Source organism: Poecilia reticulata, chromosome 2 (genome assembly GCF_904066995.2).
Source record: "Poecilia reticulata chromosome 2, P_reticulata-male-v2, whole genome shotgun sequence".
NCBI classification, from domain to species: domain Eukaryota; kingdom Metazoa; phylum Chordata; class Actinopteri; order Cyprinodontiformes; family Poeciliidae; genus Poecilia; species Poecilia reticulata.
Window position 1 is genome coordinate 38,474,427 of NC_088831.1, and position 23,552 is coordinate 38,497,978.

The 23,552-nt window shown below is 37.7% G+C and overlaps 2 protein-coding genes and 1 long non-coding RNA gene across 7 annotated transcripts; 2 read left to right on the top strand and 1 right to left on the bottom strand.

Moving 5' to 3' along the window:
• Window positions 1–1,086: 1,086 nt before the first annotated feature.
• On the bottom strand, window positions 1,087–4,311 carry LOC103460572 (uncharacterized). Its single transcript, XR_532952.3, has 3 exons — window positions 3,735–4,311; window positions 2,243–2,325; window positions 1,087–1,321 (listed from the first exon to the last, which is right to left on the bottom strand). It is a non-coding gene; the product is annotated as an uncharacterized LOC103460572 (long non-coding RNA).
• A 2,491-nt stretch (window positions 4,312–6,802) lies between these two features.
• LOC103460561 (pancreas/duodenum homeobox protein 1-like) lies at window positions 6,803–9,693 on the top strand. Its single transcript, XM_008402798.3, has 3 exons — window positions 6,803–7,456; window positions 8,150–8,310; window positions 8,869–9,693. The coding sequence occupies exons 1-3, from the start codon at window positions 6,988–6,990 to the stop codon at window positions 9,199–9,201; spliced, it is 963 nt and encodes a 320-aa protein (XP_008401020.1). The 5' UTR covers window positions 6,803–6,987; the 3' UTR covers window positions 9,202–9,693.
• Window positions 9,694–10,514: 821 nt separating this feature from the next.
• On the top strand, window positions 10,515–23,543 carry cfap65 (cilia and flagella associated protein 65). Of its 5 annotated transcripts, none has more exons than XM_008402769.2 (35): window positions 10,525–10,655; window positions 10,830–11,016; window positions 11,321–11,499; window positions 11,575–11,677; window positions 11,824–11,990; window positions 12,165–12,373; window positions 12,952–13,088; window positions 13,174–13,399; window positions 13,530–13,795; window positions 13,876–14,031; window positions 14,143–14,360; window positions 14,462–14,618; window positions 14,758–14,895; window positions 15,544–15,795; window positions 15,871–16,010; window positions 16,148–16,232; window positions 17,360–17,497; window positions 17,694–17,844; window positions 17,969–18,097; window positions 18,201–18,414; window positions 18,571–18,696; window positions 18,889–18,979; window positions 19,237–19,322; window positions 19,462–19,528; window positions 19,892–20,002; window positions 20,150–20,341; window positions 20,493–20,651; window positions 20,780–20,923; window positions 21,021–21,134; window positions 21,990–22,124; window positions 22,201–22,251; window positions 22,362–22,555; window positions 22,722–22,853; window positions 22,942–23,283; window positions 23,366–23,543. In XM_008402769.2, exons 2-35 carry the CDS (start codon window positions 10,975–10,977, stop codon window positions 23,394–23,396), a joined length of 5,082 nt encoding a protein of 1,693 aa, XP_008400991.2. In that variant the 5' UTR covers window positions 10,525–10,655; window positions 10,830–10,974; the 3' UTR covers window positions 23,397–23,543. The 5 variants fall into 5 exon arrangements, 4 of the variants coding, with proteins under 4 accessions (XP_017159275.2, XP_008400991.2, XP_008400984.2 ...); XM_008402762.3 differs by having other exon boundaries at window positions 10,830–10,915; XM_008402780.3 differs by having other exon boundaries at window positions 10,830–10,915; window positions 17,808–17,844.
• Window positions 23,544–23,552: the final 9 nt, after the last annotated feature.

Consider the following 23,552-nt stretch of genomic DNA (forward strand, 5'->3'; position numbering starts at 1 on the left):
TCAGGGAAAGGGGAAATTAGGGGCATAAATGAAATTATGCAAATATGTGAACATTTGCATCACTTGCAACAAGCAGTTTGAGTTTCCGTTCCAACTGGTTTTCTTCCAGGATTTCCCTCTGGTCAGATCCATCCAACTTCCCCTTAACAAGCTTCATGATGCTGCCGCCACCATGTTTCACTGTGGAAATAATACATTTTGGTCAATGCCCAATTGTTAGTTTCTCACCCCCCACACTTTGCACTGGCAAACCAAAAACTTTAGTTTTTGCATTTAGAGTACACTCTTTCACATATTTCCTGTGTATCCTTGGTGGCAGAAAGCCTTTTTTTTTAAAACCCTCTTTCATCAAGATAGTATTTGTGAAGTGCACAGCCAATAGTTGTCCTGCTGAAATATTCTCCTTTCTGAGGTGTAGATCTTTGCAGCTCTTTCAGAGTTGTAAATGATTTGGCTGTCTCTCTAAATAAAACTCTCTGTGTTTGGCCTGTCCATTTTAGTGGAAAGTTTGGTCCTGGTGCTTTCATGCTCCTTTTACTTTCAGATGATTCCTTGAACAGTGCTCTGTTGCATGCCTATGGCTCAAGATGTTATTATATAACATTACTCTGGTTTAAACTTCTCAACAACTTTATTGTTAATCTTTCTGCTGTCTTTCTTGGTCTTCGTGATGCTATTTGATCAGCAATGGAATCTAACAAACAGCTGAGATCTTCACACAACAGTTTTATTTATGCCAATATTAAATTCCACATGTGGATTCTGTTTACTTATTAGGCACAAGATTGCTTTGCATTGTAATCCCCCCCAGTCTGGACACCTTGTTTAACATTTTTCTCCCTTTAAGTAACAATACAATTGCATTACGTGTGTGTAACACCGACCCCAACAAAAAAGCAGAACTGTAAAATGAATGTCTCCTCCACAGAAAGAAAGGATGAGTGACCGGCATAAACTACTTTTATCCAAATTGCTTTTCAACATATATCATCATGCAAAGAATAGCAACACTGTAACGGACAGAAGACAGATTAGCAATGATTTCAAAACACTGCAATTCATTCTTGGAATTTACAAGCCTGTCCGTGCTGCTGTTTAATTTATTTTCTTCCCTGAACAGTCGGCGTACATTTCATCACTGAATCCGCTTCAGCTGAGCAATATTGGGGAAAAAAAGCATAAAGGTGAGCTGATGGGATTGTGTCAGGCGAGGCGATGTTGACGAATTATGTGGTTCTCTTTATCACCAAATCCTGGAGCTTCCACACACGCACGGGCATGCAGACACCAATCCGTGTGGACACGCAGGCGTGGACCTGAGCTGATTAAAGAACACAAACATGGATTGGTGGGAGGGCCCACAAACCACAAGGCTAATTGAACTGTCTCCACGCTGAAAAGATGGAACATTAGTCATAAACCTTGCATGTGATGAAAAGAAAGGAGGAGAAACAGACAAAATGAAAGAGGAGGCAAAGAAGCAAAGCATATAAAACTGGTTTCAGATATTTGTTGAAGATTTTTGTTACACTATATAGCATTTTAGTTCTTGTAAAAGTTCTTCTAAAAGTTTGCAGTTTCAATAACTTAATGATGACTAGACCTGATTGATTATATTTTGTGGTTGCCCTACACAGCTTTCGCTAAACTGCTTTGATTTTTTTCTTGTTTGTGTGATTTGCTTTTGTGACTTTGAATTAAAGTCATGATATTTAGTGTAGGCTTCTTAAAAAGGGACAATAATTATCTCTTGTTGTGAGTTGAGATGTTTTTAAATAACAGAGACACGTGAATTCAGTGGGATGTTTCCCCATTATGCACTGCTACCTGACTCAGATATTTTACTTCAGAGGACAAGTCATTGAAATCTTAACAGATAAAATAGCATAAAATATGCTAAACATCAAACTAGAATACAAATGTAAACTAAATGACAAATTCAATAAAATAGGTAACTAAAATGAAATCAAATTCTGAACTGGAAACTGTATCATCTGAATTTTTAATCATTTAGTAAAATTCCTGGGTAACCAGCTGTTAAACTTTTCTAAATGTCTCTACACTGCCATATTACTCATGCTATGGGGATTCTGAATATAATTTAAAACTCTGCAGGGAGACTTAATTACCAAAATACATGCCCTTGTTTGGTGAATACAAGTTATTACAGTTATTTGACCCGATTTAGTACAACACTGACCTTTTACATTTCTATTAATTGCAAATTATTTTATTTTTTTACCTCTCCTATTTTTGGCTTTTCCCTTCAGGGTCACCACAGCAAACCATCTGTCTTCATTTAGTCCAATCCTCTGCATCCTCTACCTGCAAACCAACTAACGTCATGTCCAGTTTCACCACATCCATAAATCTATTTTTTTGGTCTACAGAGATTACCTAATATGAAGCTATTTGAGCACTCCATCCCATTGACCAGTGGGCCATTTCATGATTTTATGCTTAGTCTGCTACTATTTGCATAATTAATACACGACTGTGGCTCCACACAGAAGGAAAGCCTAAGCCTTTAAATGTGCAGTAGTGGGGCTCATTCATTGGGATGACAAGTCAATGTGTAGGCAGGAAGTGAAAAAGCTAGATGACTGATCTAAAGACAAACTTTCTCAATCCAAAAAAAGCAGAAGATGATCACTATTGATAATAAGCATCAATAACCATTCAGTAGAAAGAGTGAAAAGCTTTAAGATAATTGGAGTACAGCTCTTTGACAACCTCACCCAGGCTTGGATCATAATTACGTCCCAACAAAAACTGTAGTACTGCACAGATTTGTTCACAATTGTTTCACGTTGGACCATGCATATGCAGTAAATAAAGGCTTCATCTCCAACATGCAGATGAAAAGCAACTCTACTTTATTGTTTTATATTGTGACCAATGTAAGTGTTTAAGGAATGGTTCCAAGTTTATAAATGCATCAATACCACTAAAATGTTTCTGACTCTATCCTACAACTAAAGAATACAGCAGAAGAACAATCTGTCGGCGATTCCAAACTGCAAGGAGGCATTATGTCAATTTAAGATAAAAGGAAGGGCCATGGTATGCTTAGATGTCTTTGGTTTGTAATGAATGGATCGTTGAGCTAAATTATGCCCAAATATTCTTTCTTCTCTTTCTATCCACCGAAAGCCATCGGTCTACCTCCTTTGTTTTTGACAAAATCACTTCTCTATTCAGCAATAGACCAAATAAACATTTCATTTTATAAACGACGATTACAATTATTGATCACAACTCTTTAAGAGTGCATCAATGTCTTGCCCACCATAAGCAAAATTTAGAAAATATAGGTGCATTAAAGTTTTCCTCTCTGGGTTTTTGTTTAAAGATCATTTATAAAATCCAGACAAATTCTGCTTTCTTGAAGGATCTCCTGCTGTTTGTTAAAGCCTTTGTGTGTTTGTTTAAAGGAAGCCATTTGGGTAATGAGTGTTTTGGAAGCGTAAGTCTTCAGAGCAGCCTTGGAGTTCCACAGAGCAGCAGATGTTTAACTACTCCCTGCAGCCACTCCTCCGCTGCCCTGTCGCACCTCGTGTCTTTGTGCGTTAAGCAGCTCTACGTGTGTCTGTCTCCTCCTCTCATTCACCAACTCCTGTTCAGAACTAATTAGTGCATCTTCTCTCCTCCTGTCGCTTCTGCCCTGAATCCTTATCTAACTGTGCTGTCCTCCCAGCCTTTTACAGTGCTGAGTAATACTCCTCCAATCTCACCTCTCCTCCTGCCCTCGGCCCTCCTCCTTTTCCCCGTCTCCTCCTCTGTTCCTCCCTCTTGTCCTCCTCATTATCCCCCAGTCTCAGTTGTGATGGCTGCCATTAATCAACCCGTTTTAAACCAAAACAGAACCTTGAAACCCTAGACGACCACCCCGGCTCAAAAAGGAAGTTTTCTATTCCCCCGCGGTCCATTAGACCAATCAGAACAAGACAGGGGTATGACAATAGAAACAATGGAAAACAAAAAGCAGATATTGGACAATATACCACAGTGGGGCACATGCACCAGGAGAACAACAGGCTGTTTTGTGCTGGATATGTTGGGAATTTTAGAAGATTTTCCACTTGACCTAATATCTCCTGGGATACTTGGTTCTATTTTACTTTGTAAAACTGGGGTGCTTAAAGTGTTTTTTTTATATTGCCTATTTCTTTCTTAGTACAAATGTATATGTTCATAAAGTTTTTGTTTTGTATGTCAAAGTCGTGCAAAAATTATGCAGAATTAGATTTTCTCTTTACAGATTGCACTACTTTGCATTTGCATATTTTAAAAGTCTCCCCTGTTGTTTTATTATTTTTTTATTTTCTTCAAATGTGTTTTCCAATATCATTAATAGGATGTCAAAATACACTGTTAGTTTAAAGTCAGTGATTTAATACTGCGGCTCTCCCTTCCACCAACAAGATGATCTTTTCCCGCTTAAGGTTCCAGAAAACGGCCCACTGTGTTAAGCCTGCTTTCACTTGTGTTTGAAAAGAGGAAACATGAATGGAGAAGGGCCGAGTGACTTCCCAGCTTTGTGACTTACTGTGACTTACTATGTTTTAAACTGATCAAATTAGTGGATACTGAAGCTCACTTGAAGCACAAAAAAAGACAGAGTTTGTTGCCAAGGAAAGGACAGTTTAATTTTTATTAGAACTTTGTGTTGCAGTATGAAGCTTTGAATTATACTTTCAGCTTTTGAATTATTTTCCTAGTAAAACTGTAATCCAGCTTTAGTTTGTCACATAATCATATTATTAGATTTTACCCATTTATTTTAATACCCTAATTCTTTTTTTAGGAAGTCTAAGTAAATACTTATTTAGTGTCTATTTTACCTTCATTTTTCAGCTGTATCCTTGAAAACCATTCAATTTTGTCCCATCTACTTATTTCAGAGTAGCAATTTATGATTGCAATCTGTTTGTGAAAAGATGCTCATTTTTATGTGTAAGAGTTGAATGAAAAATCCCTTTTTTGTTAAAGGTGAAAACATAAAAGTTTCATCATCATGAATCACACTGTCAGCTCAGTATGTTGGTGAAAAAAATTCACGTCTCTTTTAATCCACAGAATCTATATTTATGTGATATCTGAGCTTTTATATTCAACCTCCAGCCTGGGGTCATTTGGCATGTAGTTTGTATGTTATTTGGCATGTAGTTTGTATGTTCTCCCCTGGTTTCTCTCAGGCTATTCTGGCTTCCTCCCACAGCAGGTAACATATGGGAGGCAAATAGGCACAGTCCCATGTACTGTACCTCTTCCAAGCATAATTTTAAGATGTTCTTTCTGCATTCAAACACCGTTTTTTTTTTTGTTTTTTTTAGCTTATAGCTGTAGGTGCTGCATGTAACAATGATTTTAGATGAACTCCTACAACCTTGCCTTGTAAATAACACGTTTTCTCCACAGATGCGAAGAGCTGCCGTATCAGATCTTGAAAAATTTCCAGACTCTAGTGTTCTAGTTGATTTTTCCATTTTTGACTTCTCCGGGAGTCAGAATTTCCAAGTACAGAATGCTGTATAAGTGGCAGATCTTTGAGGAGAGAAGAAAAACACACATGCACGCATCAAGATGCAAACAGCTCTTTGGATATGGCATATGGATGCTTTTCAAGTCAGTCTATTTAGGTAAATCCCCACTTGTCATTAAACTGAACTAATTTGCATGATGTCAGTTAAAAAAACCGTATTGTCTGATTAAAAAGTTGGTTGTAGCTGAATATTTTTTAGCATCTGCATGCCGGTACACACACATACACGCTTTTAAACTCACTGGCTGCTTTGTTCACTGTTGAGTCCAGCAGGTGTTGGTGTGTTTGTCTTTGACATGAGAGAGTTTGTTTTCCCAGGTATATGACAGGCCTCTTATCAGCCCTGTAATACCCAGCAGGAAATCACCACTGATGACTGTGGCACAAGCGCACATCTAAACAGTTTGGACATTTTAATACAAATGTAATTAAGCCCTTATTGGGGTTTTTTTTTTTACAGGACAGATGTAGTTCGGGCTGACGGGAAGCTGCACCTTGATTTATGTTTTTCTCCGAGTGTAGCATAGGCTGAGAGAATAAACACCATCCGCTGCACGCTGGTTTTGCGTCACCTGTTCACACTTTATATTTGGCTCCCCTCTGCAAAGGGGAGAAAATAAGTTTGCTTTCTATCAGTTTACTGCCTTTTTATGTGCTCTGTGGTGTGGTGATGGCTGGTAATCATTGCTGTGGGTGTTGATAAGAGCGGCTCTGTTTCTGTCAACCTTAATAGGTAATAAAGTTTAATGAGGAATTAGCTGTAAAATTATTAATTTTGTCACAGAGATTGCAGCAATTACACCAATATAGTTTTCAAGACTGTTTGCAGGTGTCTAAAGATGCAGGTGCGATGTAATATATGGCTGTAAAAGGTTTTGTGAGAAAACCACACATTAACGTCACATAAAGCTGGGATCATATAAGAGGTGATGGATAACACAGCGATAAGCTAAATGAGAATGTAAGAAAGTGACAGAATGAGAGCAGAACAGATGGGGACCATATAAACAAGTGGCAACCTTTTAATTTGGAAAAGAAATGTAAAAAGTAGATCTTGACTATCTATATTGAGGATAAAGGTGATGTGCTCCTTTCTTTTAGCCAAACTGAACAGTTCAAGAGGGTGCTGAAAGAGGTGCTCAATAATCCAAGAGAGTGTAAATGTCCTGACCCTGTGCTGCAAGGCCCTGGCCAATCACAGGGGGAGGAGATTTTATGGCACTATTGTGTGCCAGTAATTTTTCCTTTCACTGCTGGGGTGGGCGAAGGGGGGTTTTACGCATATGATCAAAGTGGAATTGGTCAGAGAGGGGACAATTCTTCCACAAGAAGGAAAGGCAGCAACTGGCACCAACAAATGACATTTAATTTCCTCAATTAGAAAAGAAGCAAGCGTTCTACTTTTTTTGCAAACCTAAGTACCGCCTGCGTCTTGGAGGAGGATGACTATCGCCATGGAGAAGTCCAAAAACTTTCGCATTGACGCGCTGCTGGCGCATGATTCAGACAGGAGGACGGACAGGGACTGCGTGTCCCCGAGACTGTTTCACAACAGGAGCCCTGATATTAGTCCAGCGTCGACGCGCGGCTCAGATTCGCCCTCTTCTCATCCAAAGTATCCAATCTCATCTCCAGCCCAGCTGTCTGCTGTGTCCAAGCCGCATCTCTTCAACCTGTCTCCGTCTGGATTCACGGCTCTGCAACAAGTCGGTCTTATTGGAATGCATCCGGGGTCCATGTATCCGCTGGCGGGCCTCGGAGGCCAGCACCCTGCCTTGATGTATCCAGCCTTTGCGCAGCTGGTTCAGCCTCATCCGGAGCACACGAAGGGAGGCGGCATGGCCACGATGCTTCCAGTGGATCCCTGGGTCAGAGGAGGAATGGTGATGCCAAGATTTGGAGAGTATGTAGGTGGGTTCATTGCGAAATATCATTCTGTTTTCTAAAGTTTTATAATTAACCTAAACGCTTTAAGCAATAATAATAATAATAATAATAATAATAATAATAATAATAATAATAATAATAATAATAATAATAATAATAATAATAATAATAAATCTTAACACTTTAATAAATATCTCCCAGACTTTTTTCCTCTGAAGAGAAGCATTTGAAAATTTACTGTAAAAAAAAAAAAAAAAGCAATTTTTTTATTAGAGTGAAATTATGGGATGAAGCTACATTTAAAAAGTAACATGCCTTTTTTTTCAATAAGTACTTAGTTGTTTTTCTATGTTTTGATATGTTTGATTTCTTGATATTCTGGATGTGCAGCTGTGATTGACAGAAAAATAGGTTTGGCACAATAACGTTTCTTTGTTGTTGTTTTGTTTTGTTTTTTTGTGTTTTTTATTTTATTTTTTATTTTTTTACCAACAAGGTAAAACCTGCAAAGGATCTCCCATTAATCAGCTGTTTATTCATGCAGGGTTTTCATTAATGTGATGGACCTCTGTAGAGTTTATTACCACCTCCAAAATCATTGGAATAAATGTTAGGAACAAGGGGACATTATAACCCACAGGCAGATTGGCACCTTTAGTGCCATCAGTTTATTTTTTATCTCTAATAATGAATACGATGTTTATGTTTCTGTCCTAGTACCAGGTCAGGCAGCCTTACTGGGGAAGTGTCGAAGGCCCAGGACAGCTTTCACCAGTCAGCAGCTGCTGGAACTGGAAAATCAGTTCAAGCTCAACAAGTACCTGTCCAGGCCCAAACGCTTCGAGGTGGCCACCTCGCTCAGGTTGACGGAGACTCAGGTTAGAAAGTGGGAAATGCATTTCAATCAGAAACACAGGAAATATTTCTGATTTGTAAAATGTTATTTAATGTCATTAGGGTACATGTCCTGAGGATGAATGTCTTTAAAATGCTTCCAATCAGGCATTTCCCTGTAATCAGGCAATTCCCTGTAAAAGATGATGATTTTTCACTTACAGCAAATTAAAACATGGTATTTAAAAATTAGATTATCATCACCAGACCAATAAAAGGTTATTTTAAAAGGTACCACTGATCTGACAAACGAAACTCATTTAGACGTGTATTGTTATTTACTGAATATGACTGCAATATATAGCATAGTGGATACAAATATTTTGCATTATTGTACTTTGCTAAGTTATTTGTAAACTATGCTGTGATAATGTAGTGTTATGTTTGGCATGATATACCACGCTACAGTATTTTTTATAGTTTTTGTCCTGTTTCTATGAAGTGAAGCAAAACAGTGATATGTATTTCAGGACCACATACAAAAAAATATTTCGAACTGAAAAGAAGATGATATCAAGCTTCAATCATCTTGTGTGTTTTAGGTGAAGATCTGGTTCCAGAACAGACGCATGAAGTGGAAGAGAAGTCGCAAAGCGAGGGATCAAGTTACTGCAACATCTGACGATACAATGGACATACAGAGTCTCAAACATCATCATATCTCCCTCAGCTCAAGCCTGGAAGATGAGAGTCAGAGAGAGATGGAGGATGAGTTTGGAATAGAAGAAATGAAACAGCTGAGCAAAGCATCTTTGAGCTCTGTCACCTTCACAAGATACAGAGGAGGAGATGGTGGGGCAGGGATCTACACTTCTTACTCTGAGGAAGAGATTGAGGAAGGTCTTCCAAGAGAAAGAAGTGGAAGTTCTTCATAGGATGAATTTGTGGATGTGTGCTTACTATATGTTTATTTGGTTTAATATTTATTATGATTTTTGTAACTACAGCAGAGTTCCTGGAGGAAAACTACAGTTCCATCTTTCCAGTAGAAAAATGTGTCAGTAAATTGTTGTGCTCTTTAGCCCTTACACAATGATTTAAAGTTCATCACTTTCCCTTACAGTTTAAAGACAAGCATGCAAGATTTTATGTTTATGTTTGTAAGAAATGACCTTCTGCAGAGGCAATAAAGCAGATTACACACAATAACTAAAGTGTTAATGTGTATGCACTTAAACAAGATATACTTATTTTATTCTTGGTTACACTTTTGGGCAAAGAGTCAAAACAGATTTGTAGACGGAAACACGTGAACCATGTCCCTAAATATTCCCTTTTCTTTGTCTACTACAAAGTATGTTGTATTTTAAAGTACTTATCATTTTATCTTTTGGAATAAAAAAATTCATGTGGTAAACACTTATTAACTGTTAACCCTTGGTGTTTTGCTTCACACTTTTGTGAGAAATGTTGTTGTACAGGACTGTTTTTGTCATGTTAAATTGCTTGTTAATTTAATTAAAGTCACAGTCTCAAAATACTTACTTTCCAGTGAACAGTGTTTTAAAACGAGTTAACATAGAATTCTCCTGGTATTGTTTTAAACGGATTTTTTTATTTAAACGTACAATCTAATTTTTTCTTTTTCTTTTTTTTTTAAGTGCAATATATTGAGTGTTTTATAATAACTCAGCTAGTATGAGAAATAAAGGTGAATTCATGACTGAACACTGAAGATTAAATAAATTGTTGGAAACGTATAGTATTACGAGTGACAATATATAAAAGTGCACTTTCCATGACGTTCATATTTGTGAAATGATATCATAAATTTGTAAATTCAAATATTATCTTAAATCCGTGTGCATATAATTTCTATATTAAAAACGTACGTTAGAGGATATTTATGTCTGACGTCTTCTCGTTTCGGGTTCAATATAAAAAAAATTGTAGATATCTGAGAGGTTTAATACATGAATTTGATACAAGCTGATCATAATTGTCATAATACCTACTAATACGTTTTATACGTTTTATAGATAGACTGCCAATATTTTTTCCGCAAATTTTTAAATATCATAATTCAATTTTTAGTTTAATATGAATAATTAACATGCATTCCATTTGATATAACAATAGTAAATTAATCCTTTAAGTTTCAGACGTAGATTATAATCTTCTATTTAATAGCGCGACAAAGTTGAAATAAATTCAAGTTCACTGCAGCAATATGATCCTCACAGGATTCCGTAATTCTTGCGCAAATCTAACGTTTACTTGTTGTCATGGAAATGTCATGGAAACGTCGTAACTAAGGAACTTCACCGCTTTCTCCGAGGTTTTTGTTATCTAAAATTCTACTCTTTGCTTGTTGTTAGAGCTGTATAAGGTAAGACTGGCGTGTTATTGTTACAGTACGCAAGGTTTTGTAACAGCTGTGTGGAGTTCCCTCCATGTTCGAGTGTTTTTGTGGTTGTGTTTTACGTTACTGTACTGTTATGTAATACCCGCAAAATTATATATCCATGCCTTCCATTATGAATGCGCTGTTCTCTACCCACAGCCATGTTAGCTGAATCCCGCTGTCCAGCCTGTTTGGCGTCTGTTTTTTGTCGATGGAAGCGCTCCGGCAGAGAGACTGACGTCAAAGTAAAGTTCAAAACACACGTTCAGACTCACAGAGGCATATCTTCACTGAAACTGAGAAAATGAGTGCAGATTACGGAAGTTCAAAAGGGGACTGGTGTAATGTATGTAAACCTTAGAATATACAGGGTTTAAAAAGTTTCTTTGTAAAAAAAAAGATACACTTGTGGTGTGCATTTGCAATCATCCCCACGTAAGTATTTTTGCAGAACCACCTTTTTTCTTTAATTACATTCGGATGTGATTAACTTATATCTCTTTTCCAAAATTCAGTTCAATTCAAAAATAATTTATTGATTCCAAAGTGCACTGTAAACTGTATTAAATGCTGCTGATTTTTCCTTTATTTTAGTCATTAATCCTTAAAGTTTTCCAAATTTCCATTCTATTCTTCATTCCTCTTCACAGGAACCCCAGCTCAATAATGTAAAACAATATCAAAGAAAATCCCATCTCCAAAGAAACATCTTCTTAGGCCTAGAAACCACATTAGATCTGACATGGAAGGACTGGGTCCTTGGAAGAGAGTACACCAAGACACTGGTGATAAGGAACATACGTAATAAGCTGCAGAAGCTGCTCATTAGGTAATACAAACTCACAAACACAGCTTGAAGCCACAGATAAAGAAGACAACAAAGCCTCCCCTTCTCTCAACACAGTGCTCCAAGGTCCAAGTTTTTCTCAATTTTGAATCCTGAAGTAGTTCTTCTCAGTCCAGGGACTTCAGTCTCCATACCGGTCACTTTTAAACCTCTCCAAAAGGTAGGCTATTCTTTAATTAAATTAAACATCACCTGAACTTTATAAGAAACACAAAAGTAGCCAATGGCCAACTGTGTAGCTTTTGTTAACTATTTTGTTTTATGTTACTTATTTTGTTTGTGTTTCTGTCTGATTGCATCGGGCAGTGTGGGTATAAGGACTGCATTCAGTTTCAAGCTATGGAAGGAAGCTTTAAAGTATGCCTGCATGCTGTGCTTCCAAGTCATACCCTGAAGGTGCCTGAATCTGTGATGCTCCCCGTATGTGCAGTTGAGCACTACACACTAACCAGTTTCCCACTAAAAAATATCAGGTACCTTTGATTGTTTTTAGTATTTATTTTCATGCCCCTGCATACATAAAAAGTGTGATTTTCTTTCATAGTCATCAAGGAACTCTTGTCAAGTATGTTCTATTTTCATCTGTCTCTCTTGAGTCATTGTTGTCTCTTGAATTGTCTTGTGTTTTTTTCATTTTCCTCCTCCAGTAAGGTTCAGTTGTCATTTAAATGGGATAGCGCAGCTCCCTTCCAACTCAGTCCAGAACAAGGCCAGCTAAAACCCGGTCAGCAGTGTGTCATCGAGGTGGACTTTCAGCCGCGAGAGGCACAGGTGTACCAGCAGCAGGTGCACTGCACATATGGAGAAGATGGCAGCGAAGCTGATAGCTGCTGCGCTGTGCTTCTACAAGGAATAGGTACTGCTGAGACTAAACTTGCATTGGGATGTAGAAGGACAAATATGAACTGCTGTGTCTTTAGTTGATTTTTTTCTTCTTCATCAATGACTTTTTGTGGTTTCACTGTGTTCTGGACATCTGTCCAGTCAGCTGTGTATCCTACTGACCCAGAGTGAGAGACCTTTTAGTGGCTTAGGAAACCTTTGCAGGTGTTTTCAGTTAGTCAGCTGATTAGGGTGTGACCTCATGAGTTCCAAATACATATTTTAACTTTTTCTCAGTACTCATATTTTTTGATACTCTGAATTATTAGCTTTTATTATCTGTAAGCCATAATTATCAAAGCTACAGCAAAAGCTTGAAATATTTCACTCTATCTATAATGAATTTAGATAATTTATGAGTTTCAAGTCATAAAACAAGTGAAAGAAAAATAAATTCATGATATTCAAATTTTTTTGAGACGTACGTGTGTGAGGTCATATACAAAACTTCTGACCAGAAACTGTGCATTATATTAACTAAAATTACATGTTTACCACGTATTTCAACAATTACCATTATTTGTAAAATGAAATCTAAATTTTTTTTTTCAGCCAAATATCCATTTCTTCAATTAAGAATTCCCAATGAAGAAGAGGAAATCATCGACGGTGATATTGAGTTGGACTTTGGATCTGTGGCTGTTGGTCACAGTTTGAGTAAACATTTTGAAATCTTCAATCCTTCTCCTGTAAGTAGTAACTATGTGTTCATGCTAAACCTAAAAATCAGACTCTTGGTTTTGTCACATTTTTCCTGTTGTTTCTTTCTGTTAGGTTAGTGTGTGGTTTTCTTTATCACAACTGCCTGGAGCGGTAGCCATATTTGGATCACACTTCAGTTGGGATGTCACCAGTGAGAAAATAGTGCCTAGTGGTTCAATCCAGGTTTTGGTTACTTATTCTCCAACTGAGGTCGACGTTGTCTCTGTGGAGTACTTGTCTCTGAATTATAGAGGGTCACTCAGCAAAAGTCATGTCAAACTCATAGGAATGTGTCTGGGTAAGAGACAGTCACTAAAATCAAAACAACTGTACTTTTGTTTTTCTTGAAAATAAAAGGAACTGAGGGTAGTATTTGGGGAACCAAAATAAAGGTATTCTAATTTCTGAAACAACATTCTTGCTTTCAGGTCCTGAACTATGTTTGTCCTCCTCTGTGGTCGACTTTGGGTGTGTTGAAGAAAAAGGATCGGCAGTACAAACAGTGGAACTGCTGAACACTTCCCCTGTTCAGGCTACCTACCAATGGGACATAGACTGTGCAAACAGTGTTTTTAGAGTTTCACCAGCAAGTGGCACTGTGCTTCCATATGGCCAAATCAAAGTCAATGTCTCCTACAAACCCACACACCCTATGCCACACCACAGAAGAGTGGCGTGTCTCATATTCCTCAGGGTAAAATGGGCAAATGCAGATGTACTTACAAAATTCAAACAGATGATCCTCCTGAATATTTTTTCTGATCATACTTTCAGGAGCCTCTGTTTCTGGACTTGATTGGTACATGCCACCCAGATCTTCAGAAGCCAGTCGCATTAACACTTGAGCACTTGGTTGAGTACAAGTATAAGTTGTGCTGTATGAGTGACTCATCAGATACACTGCTGGGGACGCCTTTACCCACAGAAGAGGTAAAAAAAAAACAAAAAAACAGATTTTCCAGTTTAACTTAGTCACATATAGAGGTAAAAATTCATAAAAACAACATTTGTTTTAACTCTTTAACATTTGTCATTAATTAGGAAGGAAATAGTGCTACTGTCATTCCTCCAGCACCTATGGAGAAATTGAATGAAATCAGGAAAGAACACGTGGATTCTCTCTTCTCACCATCGTTTCCATTTGTATCTATTGAACCAAGTGAACTGCTGTTTAATCACAAAGCAACATCCTTTATCGCTACATCATCTGCTGTCTCAAAGTCTGTTACCTTTAAAAATCACACCAAAGAAAAGCTCAGGTATGTAAAGGTGTCAGGGAAGTTTTGCCACAATGGAAGTAAAATATCATGTTTTTCCTGTGGAAATATACATATAAACACTTGCAATGATTCTGTTCAAGCCTGATGTGGACCGTTATCCAAGATTCCCCTTTCTGTGTTACTCCTTCATCATTTGAGTTGGCGCCACTGAAATCTACTACTGCGCTTGTGACATATGAACCAAGACAGATCAATACCCTGCATGGAGAAGAGCTTGAGTGCTTTGCATACTGTCAGGTAATATTACATGACTCAAAGCAATATATTCTGCCATACAGTTCTACTTTCTTTCATTCAAAATGTTTCAAATTGTGATTTGTAGTTTTTTCTTGTTGTAAAAACCAAACAATGTCTTGATTTTTAACTGCCTCTCAAGATGCCAAAGGAGGATCCTTCTTCAGAACAAGTCCTTCCATGTCTGCCTTGTTGTGTGACTGTCAGAGTCATTAGCAACTATTTTCAGCCAGGGAAAGATCATTTCACCCCATCCTATATTTTGAAGCCCCAGCGAGTGGTAAGATGAAAGAATTGTCTAAACGCACATTTTACAGCTGTTGCTAGATCCCATGACAAAAACACAAAACTTAAAGGGATGGTATTATGTATTTTCTAGACACTGTGAGCTATTTTGTAGCATGATATTGATAAAGTAACTATGTAACCTTCAGTTTTTCTAAAAATACTGTATATATTAAATATAATTTAAAATAACTTTAACTTTGCAATTAAAGCCTTGAAATTGGCCTCTGTCTGTTTAAAAAGCTCTTGCTCTTTCCTGCAACCCGGCTTTAGCACGCCATCACCAAAATGTTCGTCCGTTTACCTCTTATGGGTCTTAGTGGTGTTGGACTGACAAAAAGTCAATTTTACATAGTAACCCCCTTTAAGATGTATACATCAACAACAAAATGAGGATAATGTGCTGAACAAAATATATTGGTTTGATAACATGGTATTTTTCTATATGACATCATCAGATTGTTCACACAGAATTTATATTCTTTATGGTTTAGGTCCTCGATTTTAATTGGAAGTGTTCAGATAAACTGACTAAAACGAGGAGTAGCAGTTGAAATGTGTCTTATTGTGCCCGGGAAATTGTTTCTAATACATCTCAGTAAAAGATTCATTTACTGATTTATTATCACCTTGTTCATGTTAGGTGTTTCCACCTCTGAGTGTTATTTCCTATCGGACCGTGCTACTGCAGAACAACGGCGATCAGCCTCTCACCTTCTGCCTGAAACACAGAACAAACAGTGACTTGCCAAGGTCTGTGCATGTGTCACCAGGCTGTGGTTTCATCCAGCCAGGACAACACCAAATCCTTACCATTGGAGCAGTCCCCACTCTGAATAGTCCCACAGATGGGTTTAACTTACCATTGCAGCTTAATGCAGCTAAATTCACAAAGGTACCACATGACACAGGAACATATGATGTGGTAAAACTCAATTACATTGTTCTGTTAAATCTTTGTCTTTCTTAGGAACTGACAGTTGTGAGCTCCTTAAAAAAGCCATGTGTGTCTTTTGAAAATAGCAACAGTTTACATTTCAGCGCTACAGCTGTCGGCTCAAAATCTCAGCAGACCCATTCCATCAAGAATTTAAGCAGCGTGCCCATCAAGTTAGTTGGCTGATTTGTTATCTTCCGATTGTCATTCTGACCCTGGTTCTCAGACATTTTCTGTGTTGTAATTTTACTTTGAAATTGCCTCAATACCTTTTTTACAGCTGGCCTTCTGTGATTGTTCTCCATGACAGGTTTCAGTGGGTCATTTCAGAGAGAGATCGGAATCTTATCTGGGTTGAACCACATGTTGGCAAACTGCATCCCAATGAGAGCTTGGTGAGAGATTAACAAAGTTCCACATAGTGTGCATTTAGATGCAGTGTATTGTAAAAGTAATAATATTCCTTGAGCAGTTTTATATTTTGTAGTGGTAAAACTGTTCAGGTGAAGGTGGAAGGTAAATTAAATTCTTTTTTTATTTTTAATAAGGCAACTGCAAGGTTTTTGAGGTGTGGCTCTAGCAAGCAGCTGTTTGTAGAGATTAAACTTTCACAAAAGTGCAGTGATTTCCAATTTATGCCACAGATCCCCAATTTGAATTAGGTCAGGACTTCTATTGCATCATTTTAAAACCTGAAGAGGCTTTGATCAACCACTCCATTGTAGCTCTGGCTGTTTGTTGCTCTTCCTCAAATCTCAACACTAAACTGCTGTATAATTTTTTTGCCACATGGGTCAAAGTCATTAGGCAAGTGTATGCTGTTGACAAAATGTGATAAAAAACAAACAAACTACTAAACAATAAATTAACCATTTGATGAAACTAAAATTATTTTTGAGATATCTACCTTTGTAGGTCCAAAACATAAAAAAGATTTTGTAACTTTACCTCAGGCGAACAGTTTCCAAATTTCTATTTTTTGTCTTTGTGGAGGAGGTGAGGTCGACTGATTTTTGTTTCTTTTGTCTATTCTCAGCAACGGCAGGATTTGAGTTGTTTTCTTTAAAAACGTTAGCTATATTTTTACAAGTTAAATTTGTGGATTCTTGTGAACCCAGATCTGTTTGGTGTAAATACTACTTGATACCTATGATCCTATTTATTATGAAACTAAAAAGAATGCAAAAGGCATAATTCTGAAAAGATGACTACTTTGTGTTTTATTTCAGTTTGTCAAGAAAAGATAGCCATAATTGAACAATACATGAAAAACTCCATCTGTAGCAACCACCTGTGCTGGGGGTGGTTGCATAAAGTACTGCACAACTATGCACTAATTGGTATTGGTCTATTTTATAATCCCAATAAAATAACCTGAAGTTATTAGTCATTAAAATATAAAATGTGGACAAGTCCAAGGGGCATGAATACTTTAGCATATCACTGTAGATGTGTTTGGAACTTAAGACTTTAATTGGGATATTTAGAGCAATCTTTAATGTGAAGTTTGCCCTTTTCACAGGTCCAGACGTGGACGTTTTCTCCTCTGACAGAGAAAACATACGCATTCAAACCCACTCTCAGGTTCCAGAGCGATGACTTTAACAAGTCGCTACTCAGTTTCAAAGTGGAAGGAATGGGTGCAGCTGGCACCATTCAGGTTTGTATGTCATTGGGCTTCGTACATTAGATTAGATTAGATATATTAGATACATTGTTAGATATGCCTTTATTCTATTGCAAACCAAATCTGATAAAAAAAAAAAAAAACATATTGTGTAGTTCTAGATTAAAAATAAACATACAAAAGTAAATTTGATCAAACATTTCCTGCATGTGTTTTTTTTACTTCCCAGTCAGGGGAAGAACTCCTAGATATGGGAGAGAGCTTAGTTGGAAGCTGTCGGTCGGTTAATATTCCTATAGTGAACAACTGCAGCTGCCCCATCTCTTTTTATCTGTCTGTCCAGCTTGAAGAAAATCCCCCTGATTCTGAAGATAGCAGTGGTAATTTGTGGCCTCCTTTAATAAAGTTTTACTTTGCATGTTTGAAGTTGTTTCTATTTTGCTATTTGGGTTGACAGTAGTTTGCCTAATTTCAAAGTAATTGCGTTTTTCCTGCTGTTTTAAGCTCTGCATCTGGACCGTGAAACGGGAACAGTTGCTTCACATTCCACTGTGCTACTTGGATCCACTCTTAGACTGGGTGCACATGGCCGGTACCTCTGGGTCATCAACTACCAGATTACAGATGCCAATGGTAAACAGTTAATATCATCAGACAGTAGCGCATCATGTGCTTAATAATTCACTCTCCATATTTTTTAACTTGTGTCTGCCATCTGTCTGTTTTTTTGTTCCAGGCTTTTATACATGTCCTCCTAAGAAACTGTGTGAAGTGCAAGTTAAGGGGGTGTTCCCCGCCTTACAGGTGGTCGATGCATGTAGCAGTGGCAGCGTGGCCAGGCTTTGCAAGCAGTATTTGTGGAAACTCTTCTCATTAGACAGTTTTAATGAGCACCTGCTATCCACCCCATGTCCTGCAGAAATTACTTTCAAAGTGCCCACCAAGCGCAGGTTAGTTGGTGTTATTTTAGTCTCTGAAAAATACAACTTGAAGTTCATATTGACAAGTAAGCGCCGACGTTTACTGTCTTATTTAAGAAGAACTCTTCTCTTAGTAATGTCAGATTATGATGTTTGCTTCATCTTGTCTTTTGATTCCTTTGACAGTCTGAACAGTCTCTCCAGCATCCCCCAAGTCATGTTGGATTGCAATTTTGGTGCTGCTCCTCTGCATTCAGATCCCTCAGATTTTATGTTGATGTTTTGGAACCCCGGTTCTATCTCCGTAGACTGGTATGTAAACAACAAACTGCAGAAAGTACAGTTAAATAATGCAGCGAGAGAAATTTTTTTAAAATTCATTTAGTGAAATTAGTAAAACATTCTAGTATTTTCTAGTAAAAGTAACCAGTTAGACTGTTATTTGTTCAGGTATGGATAATTTTATTTACTGTTATTATTTTTATGTTTTATTTTCAATATTAGGACATTCTTATTTCCAGAAGACCAAGAAATGGAGCTGGAGGACTGGGCTGTGACAGGACAGTTTAGCAACAAAGAGCTGCAGCAAATGAAGGTCACACTAGTTTAGCATATTAGTTATCATATTAGTTATTATTCTTACCCCTGTTAGACTTAGAGTTAATGTTATGTCTTTCCAACCAAGGAGTTTATTTCTGTCAGGCCTCAATATATGCATTGCCTCAAAGATTATAAGGAGTGTCATTACATTTCAAAAATTAATGAAATACCTTAAAGATACTGATCGTATGAAAAACTACAATTATATCATTATATCTTCACATTTAGTATATTTGTTTTGTTTATTTACAGGTACAAGACAATCAACTCTTCAGAGTTACCCCTCGTTCTGGAACTTTGCTTCCAGGCCAGAAGAGCTCAGTACACTTCTGCTACAGGTCAGAGGTCATTTCACTTTATAACTGGTTCTCATTCCTGTAAATAGAGCTTAGCTGTAAGCTTTTAAAAGCCATTCTCTCAAATGTTTTAGCAATGATAAAGTATCAGATTACACCTTTTAAATCTTTTCATTCACAGTCACGACTTTATTGGAATTGACCGACTTCCTGTTTTGTTCAAACTCAGTCTTGGCAGAGAGTTTTTGGTAAGGATTCCTATGGTTAGGTTAGCTTTATTTTTATTGAACTTCAAATGACCAATTCTGAATTTTGACATTTTGGGGCATCCTTGTAGTTTTTCCTTAAATGAAATTCTAACTTTTGCCTATAATAAATACATTGTTACCAGTTTGTTTTGGCACGATTTATGGGCATGAAGCCTCGCTGCCTTTCCAACTTGCAACTAGAAAGGCTCATCTCTTTGACAGTATGCTCAGATCTGAGACAAATCAAATGCAGTAAAAACAAACACATCATAAACAATCAGAGCTGAAAAAAACACTCCAGTCATGATCAAAGCTTTCGTTCGGGAATGCTGTTGTTAATTTTTGTGCCTTTTCTGTGTGCAGCTAAACTTTCAAGGAGTGACATTGAACCAAAATGAACCATATCTACACTTTGTTTCCAATCACCATGTATTCACACCTGTAGCTATTCGGGACTCCAGTCCTCCACGACAGGCATGTCATTTTTTTACTCAAAAATGCAAAATGTATTTCAGCTTTGTTAATAAAATAAATAAAAAAACTAATTATCTGAGATATTAGCCCCACTCTGAATAAAGTTTCTGAGAAATATCTAAACTTTTTCATTTAATAATTGTCTAGATATACGAGTTGTACAACGGTGGTGCGGTGACAGTACATTATGAAGTGGACCAAGCTGTGCTGTCACAGCTTCAGATGGAGAACTACGATCACCCAGTCTTGAGCTGCCTCAGTCCACAAGGAGAAGTTCTCGCTGGGGATAAAGCCATGCTCGAATGGATCTTCTCTCCACTGGAGGCTAAGATGTACCATGTATAACTCAAACCATGTGTTGTTTACCTTGCTTCAAATTCATATTCCATGTAGATTTATCAATATCCTTGTAGTTAATGGGTGATCAGAGCTTATTACCTCAATTTTTTGTTAAATTTTTGTTAAATAGATTTATTTTTATTATGGACAGATTGATGTTCCCATCCACATCCTGGAAAGGGATTCGGTAATTATAAACTTTGAGGGATGTGGGATGGATGCATTATCAACAAGCGCCAATATCTCCATTGAGTACAGCGATGCTAAGACTCATGAACACTGTGCCCAGAAGGGGCCATTCCCAGGACAGGCAAGTGCATTTATACACACAGTTTGTGTTCAGTAATTTCTTCTTTTGTAAATAAAAGATCCAATCAGTGCTTATTAAAATATGTTAATTTCATTGAATATATAATTACTGGAGTTTTCCAAATCCAGGTGGCTTTGTTGTCCACGGACAGTGTCTTCATTGGTGATATACCTGTCTGCACAAAGTCTTCGAGAATCCTGTTCATCACCAGTTTGTCTTACACAGAAACTGTGTACTTTGTCTGGGAGATTCCTACACAGAGCAACCAACAAGTTTGTCCAACCAGTTAAATGTTTTTAAACAAACCAAACAATTACGTTATAATTTTATCCCATCTAAGCAACTTTTCTCTCACTCGTGATATTGCAGGTGGTGCAGATTCATCCAGAGCGAGGCTGTCTTGGTCCAGGAGAGTGTGCTATGTGCATCCTGACCTTCGTTTCTGATTTTCCCACTGTTTACCAGCTGGATCTCATATGTCAGGTACCAAAGTGTAGCTCTCGATTTAAGGATGATGTGCACCGCCCTGGCAAACTTTTGCACATTTGTCATGTTGCAGCCACAAACTTCAACATACTTTGGGGATTTTATGTACCAGTAATAAATCAACATCAAAGTAATGCATAATTGTGGAGTGGAAGTTACAATACTTAAAAGGGGCAAAGAACAACTTAAATGTCAATATCACTTTTTAGTGCACTTTACCAGATCAAGATATTAGCCATAATTCAGTAACATCATCAGGCTATTGCAAAACTCATCAGTCTGATGAATTGTGTGTTTGTAAATTTGGCAAACATCTGGGACTCCTGATGTGAAAATCTGGTGGGACAAACTGCAAAAGGCAAAAATTATTCTACAAAGTATTGATTAAAGGAGCTATATACACTGCTCAAAAAAATAAAGGGAACACTTAAACAACACAATATAACTTCAAGTAAATCAAACTTCTGTGAAATCAAACTGTCCACTTAGGAAGCAACACTGATTGACAACGGGGACCCTCGTCGGGTCAATCAGTGTTGCTTCCTAAGTGGACAGTTTTGATTTCACAGAAGTTTGATTTACTTGGAGTTATATTGTGTTGTTTAAGTGTTCCCTTTATTTTTTTGAGCAGTATACATTCTGGTACACTTTCATACTACACAACATATTTTCCCTTTGCTACATAATTACACAAATTGTTTGTGATTTTAACTGGACAAAATGTGAAGAGTTCAAGAAGTATGAATGCTTTTTCCCAGGCACTGTTGGTGGTAAATGGTTAGACGTTAAATGTAAGTGTACTACTTGCTCAGCTGACTATTTTAGCCCTATTTGTGTCACTTTCTTTTCCAGATCTCTCAAGAAGCTGCACTCATTCAGTATCACAAAGCTTTGCAGTGCTGGGAGGAAGAACGGAAACGACAGCAAAACGAATTCACAATCACAGACAAGATCCCTTCCCGCACTCAAAGAATTTTAGTAGATGGGGTGCGTCTCAAAAGACGGTCGGTTAAACCACGACAATCGTTTCACTGTCTTGAGAATATTTCCTTTTTTGATGCAGATACTTCTCCCACCTCCTGCAAGAAAAGGGGCGCCCCTCCGAAAATACAAGGTGAATAGGGCCTATCTTAGTAATGTAGCTGCTTTTTGAATATAATATGAAAACTTGGGTCTTTGGAAGAAAAAGTGCAGTATGGTGTAATTTATCTGCTTTTGCTTCAGACTCTTCCTCCAATCTGTGGCAGCGAACCCGTCCGCAATTTATACGACAAAAATAAGAGAGCTCAAATACGGCTACAGCGAGAATTAGCTAAAATATGGAGACGCCCCCAACCGCCCCGACCCGCTCTGCTGCACCTGAGTGTCACTGCCCACACCTATGACATTCCGGACTTCTACACACACTTTCCTGATCAGTACAATAAGCATTATGGATAATCCTTTTTTACACACTGAGTATAGCTGAATCGCTGCATTTTGATGAGAAATGTCTGTTACTACATAAAGTCTTATTTTAATTGTGAAACTTTTACAGTTGTGAAATAGTCTGTTAATACTTGTTGATGCTGTTGTTTTATGTAGATACCTTCAGTTGACCAGGACCAAACAAACATTAACCAATTCTTCAAGCACACGCCGCCTTGCGAAGCTGTGTCCATCAACATGTGGCGTTGAGAGAGACATCGTTGTGGACATACTCACTCCTCTTTACAAGTAACATGCAAAGAAAAACAACTCTGCGTATGTTAACTTCCTCTTTTACAATGTTTTTTTTTATTATTATTTTTCTTTGACATTCCAGAGATCTCCTTGATGATTCAGCTTTTGCCAAGTCTTTGATGGTTTTAGCCTCCAGGCCTCCAATCTACGAGTGTCAGACCTTTACGTCTCCATCCTCCACGCTTCCATCTTCACCTCGACATTCTGTTCAGTCGAACTGGACAGGAGACGGAGAAGAAGCCGCAGTATGTTTAGGGAAAATTCCTCAAATCCAGGCCACAGCGGAGTCCAAGCATGCTCCTTCTGACTTGGCTGAGGCTGTTTTGTTAAAGACGCTCCAGAACTTAATGATGGAAGCTGTGACTGGAGAGCTGAGCCTTTCGGCACACTCCCGGAGGAAATTATCGGCCTCTTTCTCAGCGAGGTGATTACAATGTGCTACTTGTTGCATTAGTGCTCAGTTAATAGTTGGGAAAAATTACTTTATATATTCTGTGTTCTGTTAGGAGCAGGACGTCGTTTGCTGAAAGGAGCTAGTCGGGCCTCAGCTATCATAACCTACACATCATTCAGCAAGCCAAAATCCCTCTACTGCTTTCTTTTGGATCCACCCCACGTAAAAATCTGCATTTCTCCTCTCCTTATGTAGCCCCAAAAATATCATTAAAATAATTTTTAAATTAAGTTAAGTTG